The sequence below is a fragment of the Elephas maximus genome, chromosome 19 (genome assembly GCF_024166365.1).
Source record: "Elephas maximus indicus isolate mEleMax1 chromosome 19, mEleMax1 primary haplotype, whole genome shotgun sequence".
Taxonomy (NCBI): domain Eukaryota; kingdom Metazoa; phylum Chordata; class Mammalia; order Proboscidea; family Elephantidae; genus Elephas; species Elephas maximus.
Genome location: NC_064837.1, coordinates 142,501 through 152,500, shown reverse-complemented (window position 1 = coordinate 152,500; position 10,000 = coordinate 142,501). Strand labels below are relative to the sequence as shown.

At 73.7% G+C, this 10,000-nt stretch overlaps 1 protein-coding gene across 1 annotated transcript in view; it reads right to left on the bottom strand.

Annotated features, from left to right (window-relative positions):
* Positions 1–8,821: 8,821 nt before the first annotated feature.
* Positions 8,822–10,000, bottom strand: part of LOC126062570 (collagen alpha-1(I) chain-like) — a 3,670-nt gene continuing 2,491 nt past the window's right edge. The window contains exon 6 of the mRNA XM_049860254.1: positions 8,822–9,842. Coding sequence (XP_049716211.1) covers positions 8,822–9,842 — 1,021 coding nt within the window. The remainder of the gene's footprint in view (positions 9,843–10,000) is intronic.

The following is a 10,000-nucleotide window of genomic DNA, read 5'->3' as shown; positions in this document are numbered from 1 at the left end:
TCCGCCTCTGTCTCTGCCTCTCTGTCTGTCTCTGTCTCTGTCTCTGCCTCTGCTTCTGTCTCTGCCTCTGCCTCTGTCTCTGCCTGTCTGTGTCTGTCTCTGCCTGTCTGTCTCTGTGTCTCTGCCTCTGCCTCTGCCTCTGTCTCTGCCTCTGTCTCTGCCTCTCTGTCTCTGCCTCTGTCTCCGCCTCCGCCTCTGTCTCTGCCTTTGCCTGTCCCTGCCTCTCTGTCTCTGTCTCTGCCTCTGCGTCTGTCTCTGTCTCCGCCTCTGCCTCTGTCTCTGTCTCCGCCTCTGTCTCTACCTCTGTCTCTGCCTCTGCTTCTGTCTCTGCCTGTCTCCGTCTCTGCCTCTGCCTCTGTCTCTGCCTCTGCCTCTGTCTCTGCCTCTCTGTCTCTGTCTCTGCCTCTGTCTCTGTCTCTGCCTCTGTCTCTGTCTCTGCCTCTCTGTCTGTGTCTGTCTCTGCCTCTGCCTCTCTGTCTCTGTCTCTGCCTCTGTCTCCGCCTCTGTCTCTGTCTCTGTCTCTGCCTCTGCTTCTGTCTCTGCCTGTCTCTGCCTCTGCCTCCGCCTCTGTCTCTGCCTCTGCCTCTGTCTCTGCCTGTCTGTGTCTGTCTCTGCCTGTCTGTCTCTGTGTCTCTGCCTCTGCCTCTGTCTCTGCCTCTGTCTCTGCCTCTGTCTCTGCCTCTCTGTCTCTGCCTCTGTCTCCGCCTCCGCCTCTGTCTCTGCCTTTGCCTGTCCCTGCCTCTCTGTCTCTGTCTCTGCCTCTGCGTCTGTCTCTGTCTCCGCCTCTGCCTCTGTCTCTGTCTCCGCCTCTGTCTCTGCCTCTGCTTCTGTCTCTGCCTGTCTCCGTCTCTGCCTCTGCCTCTGTCTCTGCCTCTGCCTCTGTCTCTGCCTCTCTGTCTCTGTCTCTGCCTCTGTCTCTGTCTCTGCCTCTGTCTCTGTCTCTGCCTCTCTGTCTGTCTCTGCCTCTGTCTCTGCCTGTCTGTCTCTGCCTCTGTGTCTCTGCCTCTGCCTCTGTCTCTGTCTCTCTCTGCCTCTGCCTCTGCGTCCGAGCGTAGCGGGCCCGCTTCGGGATACCGCGCGGGCGCGTGGCCGGCGGGCGCGCGAGTCGTGCGGTCGACCCTACGTAGTTCGGGCGCGCGCCCCCGTGTCTCGCGTGCGACGCGTCCTCCGGGGTCGCGTGCGTGCGTGCGGGCGGGCGGGCGGGCGGGCGGGCGGGCGGACGCGGGTGCGTCGCGGTCACCGTCCGTGCCCGTGCGCCGTCTCGAGCGCGTCCCGCTTTGGGGGGACGGCGGGCGCGCGGGGGCGCCGCGGGCGTGTGGCCGTGCCGCGCCTTCCGCGGGGGCGTCCCCCCCGCGCGGCGCGGGAGGCGCCCGTTCGTTCGCGTCTCCCGCCCGCGGTTCCGGTGCGCCGTCTGTCCGTCCGCGCGCGTCGCCGGGCGTGCGTCCGAGCCCGCGTGCCGCCTGCCCGTGGGTGCCGCGTGTACGGGGCCCCGTCCGCGCCCGCGTCCCCGAGCGTCAAGTGCAGGCCGCGCGCGCGCGCCTAGTGGAGCGTGCCCGCCTGCTCCGTGTATCGTGGGCGCGGGGGCGACGCGCGTTCCCGCGTGTTCCGCCTGCCCGCGTCTACCTCCGCGTCTCCCGAGCGTCCCGTGCGTGCGTCTGCTGTGCGCGTGCGTCTCCGCGTTTCCGCGTGCCCCGGGCGTGCGTCCGTGTCGCCGGAGGGCGCCGCCGCCGCCGCCGCTGCGTGCGCGTACGTGTCCGCGCGGGTGCGCGCGTGGCCTCCCCGGTGCGCGCGCGCGCGCGCCCCCCGTCCGTCCGAGTGCGGCGCGCCCTCTTCGGGATGCCGCGCGGGCGCGCGGCCGGCGGGCGCGCGAGTCGCGCGGCCGGGCGTACGTACCTCGTGCCTGTGCCCCCGTCTCGCGCGCGACGCGTGTATCGCGTCGCGCGTGTGTGGCGGGGGCGCCGTGTCCTCCGGAGCGCTGCGGCGCGGCCGTCCGCCCCGTCGCGCCCCTCCGTCCGTCCGTGCGGGTGGGCGTCCCGCTTCGGGGGGGGCGGCGGGGGTTGGCCGCGGGCGGGCTTTTGTTGGGGGGGTCCGCGGGCGTGTGCCCCCGAGGCCTACCTTCCCGTGTTTCGGCCGCGCCGTCCGTGCGAGTCGCCGTGCGTCCGGGCCCCCGTGCGCGTGCGCGCGCGGACCGTGCCCGTGGGTGCCGCGCGTCCGCGTTCCCGCGTGTTCTGCCTGCCCGCGCCTACCTCTGTGTCTCCCGGGCGTCCCGGGGTTGTGTCTGCTGCGCGCGCGCGCGCGCCCCCTCGCGTCCATCTCCGTGTTTCCGTGTGCTCCGTGGGCCCGTCCGTGTCTCCGGAGGGCACTCTGCGGTGCGGGCGCACGCGCGCGCGGGCGCGTTCCCGTCCTTCCGTCCGTCCGTCCGTCCGTCCGTCCGTCCTCCTCCTCCTCCTCCTCCTCCTCCTCCTCCTCCTCCTCCTCCGCCCCCCACCGCCCACACCCCCGCCGCCCCCCGCCGCCCCCACCGCCTCCGCCGCCTCCAAACCTCTTCCCCGCCTGGCGGGTGGCACCCGGCGGCCACGTCGGACTGGATCCGGATGTCGCCAGCGTGGGGCCCACGGCAAGGGCGCAGGCTGGGTGGGGTTGGGGGTGCGTGGTGGGCGGTGGGGGGGGGTGGCGCCAGCGGTCCTCGGCGGCGGCGGGCCTAGCGCCGCCGGCACGTGCCCCTCCGGTTTCAGTCGGGACCGCCTCCGTGACGTCGAGGAGAGCTTCTCCATCCGTCCGTCCGAGGGCGCGGGGGTTCGGCGGACCGAGGGTGCCGTCGTCCCTCGACGACCGCCTTCGGGTCGCGCGCACACACACGCTCGGAGGCGTCCCGTCTCAACTGAAAGGGGTCGGCGGAGTAGAAACCGCGGCCCTCGAGACAGCTCCCTAACGCCGGGTGCGTGCGGCGGGGTGCTTTCTACACCCTACGGAAGGAAAACGCCTGTGGCCGGAGTTCTCGACGCCCGCCTTTCGACGCACCCTCTCGTCGCCTCGCTCCGTTTCCTAAGGCTCTCGTGACTCCTCCCGTTCTATTTCAGGGAGGCGCAGCTGAAGGGCTATCCGCTCCGCCCGTCCGTGAAGTTGGGCTTTCCCCCCGAAGGTGGCCGGAAGGGGGTGGGGGGGGCGCGTGAGCCAAAGGATCTTCAAAACGCGGCGGCGGCGGTACCGCCTTCGGCTCTCGCCGATCCCACGCAGAGGCGGGGGCGCGGGCAGGTCCGCGCGCAGGTGCCCGTGTGAAGGTGCAGGCGCGTGCAGGCGCGGGCGCGCGCGCGCGCGCCCTCGGGCATGTACGTAGAGGCGGGCGCCCGCGCGTGCACACCCCTAGGCGTACGCGCGCGTACCGGCGCGGGCGCGCCCGTGCGGGCGCGCACACGCCTACGCGCGTGTACCCGCGCGGGTACGCACGGGCAGGCACACGCGTACGAGTACGCGCGTGCGGACGCACCCGCCCGCCCGCGCACGGGCGCGTGCACGCGCCTGCGTGTCCGTATCTGCAGCCACGGGCGTGAGCGCGTAGGCGCCTACCGTCCTTCTTCTACCTAACGCCGTCACCGGGCTGGCTCGGCGTCCAGGTACGCCTGTCTCCCCCTCCCCTCCAATCCCCTCCCCCTCCCCGTCCCCCTCCCCTCCCCTCCCCGTCCCCCTCCCCTCCCCTCCCCCTCCCGTCCCTCCCCCATCCCCCGTCCCCCTCCCCTCGTCTCCCCTCCCCTCGTCTCCCCTCCCCTCCCCCCTCCCCCTCCCCGTCCCTCCCCCTCCCCGTCCCTCCCCCCACCGCCTCCCCTCCCCCACCCCTCCCCCTCCCCTCCCCCTCGCCTCCCCTGCCCCCATCCCCCTCCCCTCCCCCACCCCTCCCGCCCACCCCCTCCCCCTCCCCCTCCCTCTGCCTGTCTCCTTCCTTTTCTGAAACCGGGTTTTCCTCTTCGAGAGCCGTTCCGCCCCTCGGGCGAAACCAACTCGCCGCGTACCGGAGACCGAGTGCAAAGACGGAGCCCCGGCGGCGCGGCGGCGGCGGCTCGGAGCTCGGCTGCCGACCGAGATCGTCGGCGGTTCGGATCCGCCGGCTCCTCCTTGGGAAGCCCGTGGGGCGGCTCGACTCTCTCCCCTAGGGCCGCTCCGAGTCCCGAGCCGCTCGACGGCACGCGACGGCAGCGGCGCCGCAGTCAGCTCTCTAAACGGAAACGACGACGATGACGAACGTCAGTCTTCACCGCCACGCCCTACTCCCCACCCGAGCACCGTTCCAACTCGGGTGTTTCTCTCCCTGTGGCGGGGGTCCCCCCCCGACTGAGAAAAAATAAACCGCCCCCCGAGGACGGCCCGCGTTCGGAGCCTCTTGGTAGTAGCGCGCCTTCACGGGACGACGGCACGCGCGCCCGTCACCCGCTTCCCGGAAAGTCCCCCCCCCGCAGAGAGTCGCGAACTCGGGCGAAGACGGAGGAGTCCGCGTACCCGTCGCCCAAGGTTCAGCCATCGTCCGATTGGAAACCGGTGCCTTCCCGGTCCCGCCTTCCCGTCAATCGACGCCTCCCGGGGGTGGGATGGCTTCCAGCCGAACCAGCCTACCGTACCCTTCCCCTCCTACGTACCTCGGGAGGTCGGCTCGGACAGGGAGGGACCCGTCAGATGTCCAGTCCGCCGTGAGCTTTCCACGACGACGGTCGGCCGGTCGGCCGGTCGGCCGGTCGGTCGGTCGTCCCGGAACACCCCGGTCGGGTCCGCGCGCGCGGCACGGGCTTCACACACCTCGCTCCTCTGGCTTCCCGGGAGACGCTCGCGGCACGGCGACGTGTGCAACGCGGGAACGGCGACGCTGCCCTCGGCCTTACCGTCCCCCCCCCTCCAGCCGAATACGGCCCCGGCCCTCACCGCGGGCCGAGTTGGGGGGCTGGGGGTCGGGCCGGGGGGGTGATCGGCGGCGGCGGCCCTCGTCGGCAGGCGGCGCTAGCGCCGCCGGCGTCGGCCTTACGGTTCCCGTTGCGATTCCCCTCGTGGGCTCGGAGAAAAGCCTCTCCATCCGGCCAAGGGGGCGCCTGTTCGGCGGACCGAGGGCGACGACGGGGGGCTGCCCGTCCGCCTGGGCGCGCGCGCGCGCGCGCTCCCGCAGGCACAGGCGCGCGCGGGCGCGAGCACAGGCGCACACGCTCAGACACGCGCTCACGCGCAGACGCGCACAGACGCGCGCGCACGCCCGCGCAGACGCGCACTCAAACCCACACAGACACGCACAGACGCACACACAGACGCACGCACAGACCCGCGCTCACGTGCGCAGACACAGGCGCGCGCGCGCAGGCGCGCCCACGCGCGGGCGCACGCGCGCGGACGCGCACTCACGCCCGCACGGACGCGCACTCGCGCCCCCACAGACGCAGGCAGACACGCACACGGGCACGCCCGCAGATGCGCACGCGCACGCACGCAGTCACGCGCGCACACGCAGGCACACACGCCCGGACACGCGCGCACACGCCCCCGCAAAGACGCGCCCCCGCACAGACGCGCGCGCGCACAGGCACGCGCACCGGGACGCGCGCGCGAACGGACGCACGCACGCGCGCAGGCACGCGCGCACACGCACCAGGGCACCCGGAACGTTTGCCAACTCCCCGCCCACCTCAGCACCCCACCCCCCGGGCCCGAGGCGCGTGGTCCCCCACCGCCCCCACCCTCCGACCCCCCCACCGCCCCCACCCTCCGACCCCCCCACCGCCCCGCTCTCGGCCCCCCACCCCCAACCCCCCTCCGGCACTCCACCCCCCACCCCCACGACTCACGCACACACGCCCGCCCGCCCGCCCGCCCGCATTCGGGAGCCGCCGGAGATCTCTCGATGCTCGAGACGCCGACTCACCCCTCTCCCCCCCCCCCGCCCCGGAGACGCCACCTTCCCGAGTCCGCCCGCGAGCCCGGAGAGCGCTCCCTCGGGCCGAGCCGCCCGAGGGCCTCTGGGCGGGCGTTCGCGGCTGGCCCGCCGCGCCTCCGCTGGACCTCACTAAGTCCGGCCTCGCTCCCGAGAGCCTCGAGGGCCTCCCTCGGTGAGATGTCTCCCCAGTCGGACCGGGGGGCCCAGAGCCGGTCCGTACCGGCTCTGGGAAGGCGTTCCCGGCCTCCCCCCCGCCCCCCGTTTGCCCGCCCGCGTCGCGGGAGGATGGAAAGCGATGAGGAAGAACGCTCTCGGTGGCGGCCGTGGTTTTCTTTTGCGACGCGGATGCCGGCAAACGCACGGCTCCCTCCCTCCCTCCCTCCCTCCCTCCCTCCCTCCCTCCCTCCCTCCCTCCCGACGCAATTTGCCCGTTCAACCCGCCTCACGCGTACCGTTGGCTCGGCGACAGGGACGACGGCGGAAAACGTCTCCCGGTCTGCCTGCTGCGCCACGCGGGCACTCAAAGAACGAGGAGGAAAACTTCGGGGACTGGCGGTCTCATCCCGTCCCGTTTGTCGCGTCCGTCCAAAGCATACGGATCGGAGAACACCTGCCCGTCCGACGCTTGGGACGTGCTCTCTTCTCCCTCCCGCCCCCGGTGGACGCTCATCCCCTCGGGCGCCCCCCCCGTTCGGCCCTTTCGGGGGCGAGCGCGCGCGCGCGCCCCATGACGCTCCCGAGAGGTTTCCCCGGCGGCCCGGGGGAGTCTGTCCCCTCTGCCACCCTCGAGCCCCGGCCGGGGCCCAGGTGGACCCGGTTCCACCCCCCGCCGCCCTTCGCTCCGGTCGTCGGCCGTCACCCGGCGGCCGCTTCGAAACCGTCCCCCTCCGGAGCTCTGCGGCGCCGACGGGATGGGAAGCGGTCCCGGCGGGCGCGCGCTGGCCACGGCGGCCCGGGGCCTTCGCTCCGTCTCCTCGAGTCCGGCCCGGCTCCCGGCGTCCTCTCGGGGTCCTCCCGGGGTCCTCCCGGGGTCCTCCCTCCCTCCCTCCCTCCCTCCCTCCCAGGGCCCCCCCCGAGTGGGACACGCCGGCTGGCCGGCATGGTGCTCCAGGGCTCCAGCGGGGTAGACGGGATCTTCCTGGCTGAGGGGCGAAATGGCCCGGCTGGGCCGGACCCCCTTGGTTCGGAACTTTGGGAGATGGGGCCAGGGTGGTGGAATAGGCTGACGCTTCCGCCTAGCTCTCTTGACGACAAAGACCCGGAAACACAAGCGAACGAGTATGTCTGCGACGAGCGGGGAGTCCTGACCGTCCAAGGCGGGCTTAGACGACGCACTGAGGGGCAGCGGCAGGAAGAGACCTTTCAGGGGCAGAGAGGGTTTACCGGCCCTGCCCCGCGGGGAGCCCTCAGGCACCGTTCCCAGAGCGGCTGCTGCAGTGGGCTGGTACCGTCGTTCCTTCCACTGCTGTTCCGTCAGGGAGAAGCAGCCAGCCGCACAGCCTGCTCACACCTCCGGAACCTGAGGAGGGCCCGGCCGGGCGGATCCCCTTGGCCCAACCGACCCCGCGCTGTGGCCGGCCCCACCGTCTTCCGGCCGCCCCGCGCCGAGAAACGTGTTCGGCGGCGGCGCTGGGAGGCGGGGGAGGGGGCCTGGGGGGGAGCCGGGACGGGGCCGGGCGTCCGGCCGCCCGGCGACGCGCCCTCGCCGGCCGCCGATCCGGATCCGTCCCGCTGCACTCCGCGCCGGTTGTCGGCCGCCACCTGGCGGCCGCTTTGATATCGTCTTCCCCCGGAGCTCCGGCGCCGGCGACACGCGCGGGAGGCGATGTGGCCGCGCTGGCCGAGGCGACGTTCCCGGACGCCGGCGGCGGCGTCGGCAGGATCGTCCTGGCCGAGGCGGGAAAGGGCCCGGCCGGGTGGATCCCCTTGGCCCAACCGACCCCGCGCCGTGGCCGGCCCCAACGCCTTCCGGCCGCCCCGCGCCGAGAAACGTGTTCGGCGGCGGCGCTGGGAGGCGGGGGAGGGGGGCGGGGGGGGAGCCGGGACGGGACCGGGTGTCCGGCCGCCCGGCGACGCGCCCTCGCCGGCCGCCGATCCGGATCCGTCCCGCTGTCGCCCGCGCCGGTTGTCGGCCGCCACCTGGCGGCCGCTTTGACATCGTTTTCCTCCGGAGCTCCGGCGCCGGCGACATGGGAGGCGCTGTGGCCGCGCTGGCCGAGGCGACGTCTCGGGACGCCGGCGGCGTCGGCGGGATCGTCCCGGCCACGGTGGGGCGCCGGCGCCAGAGCCACGTTCCGGAATTGGGCCCGCAGCTTCATGTGGCCGAGGCGGCCGCCGCCGCCGCCGCCGCCGCCGCCGCCGCCGCCGCCGCCGCCGCCGCCGCCGCCGCCGCCGCCGCCGCGCTCCCGGGTGCCGTGTTTTAGACGGCGCTGGACCGAACCGGGCCGCACCGAGACGGCGCAGGCAGAAGAACGGGACAAGGCACGCCCCGGCCGTTCGCGCGCCTTCCTTCGCGCGGCCCGGTCGTCACCGGGGCCTCCGGCGTAGGTCCGGGGTGGCCCGCGGAGGGCGCCCCGGGCCCGGGCGCGGTCCCGCGTGGGGTCCGGACCGTCGGAGAATTTTTTCAAAGTCCCGCTCCGGGGGTCCCCGGGCCGAGGTTGCCGCCCCCGGCCCGCCCCGGCCCGGCCACGGACTCGCGCGGGGCCCGGACCTTCGGAGGGGCCCCGCCGCCCGAGAATTTTTTCCAAGTCCCCCCTCCGAGGGTTCCCCGACCGGCCCGCGTTGGCCGCAGCGCAGGCGGCTGGCTCTGGGCGCCCGCGCGGCCCCGGCCAGCTCCGTCACCCCGTCCCGCGGGTCGACCAGAGGATCCCGGGAGCTCCGGGGGGGGGGCGGGGCGCTGGGGGCCATGGGGTCGCGCTACGGACCAATGGCCGGGCCGCAGTTCCGGGGGCTCGCCGTGGGGAGCGGGCCCCTCCCGCCGCGGGGCGTGGCTTTTCTCTCGCCCAAAACGGACGATTTGGGCCACCAGATTGGTGCTGACACGCTCTCCTCGCCGGGTGACTCCCGCTGAGCAGATGGGAAACCTGGACGGGTCCGTAGGCGCTGGTCCACCGACGGCCCACGCCCTCCCCCGCTCCTCCCCGCTTGAGCCGCCCGCCTGGGGCCCGTGCGCCGGCTCTCGCGCGTCCAGGTGTCCAGCCGCGGTGCCTCCCCCCGGTCTCCAGTGCAGGAGGGCGGCGTGGCACGGGCGCCGCGGGCCCTCTGACCCGCGTGCCCCTTGTCGCAGGCACCCGCGGTGGCCGCGGTGCTCGCCAGAGTGTGCCCCGCTCCCCCTCCCCCAGGCCCACGTGCCTCGCGTGTCAGGCGTTCTCCGTGTGCGGGGTCCTCGCGGCCACCTTTCCGCAGCCCGGGCGGGGCGGGCGAGGCAGAAAGCGGGTCCTCTCCGGGGCTGTCCTCGCCCGCCTCCTGGCAGCCCTGGCGGGGGGTCTTCTCCTCCTCGCTTGTGCCTGCGCTGACCCGATCGATGTGGTGTTGTCGTGCTCTCCCGGGCCGGGTCCGAGCCGCGCCAAGACGAGGGACGGACATTCGTGGCGAATGGGACCGCTCTTCTCGCTCAGCGCGCGGGCCCCTCGCTCCTCCTCCCCGCCCGCCGGTGGTGCGCAGAGGGGCAGGGGCACGGAATCCGGCCCGACCTCGCTCATCTGCCCTCGTTCGCGGCCTCGCGGCCAGCGTCGGCGGTGGCGGGGTCCTGAGACCGAGCAGGACCGCCTCTGCTCGTGGCCCTGGTGTTCTGCCTCGCGTCGGGCCCTCCCCCGCCCCCGCGGCGGGGGGGCCCTCCGGTCCGACGCACCCGCGCGCCCCACCCAGGTGGTGCCGGTGCGCCTCGAGTGGCCCTTTGGCGGTGCCCCTGGAACGCTCCAGGCCGTCCCTCAGGTGCCTGAGGCCGGGTGGCGGTGCCGTTCCCCGTTCCCAGCCCACCCTTCCGGTCACCGCTCACGCGCGTGGGCGTGCGCCCCTCGAGCCGAGAGAAACAAAAAAGAGGAGTGCGGCCGAGAGGGAGAGAAAGGATGTGGAGAAAAAAAGAAAAAAAAGAGG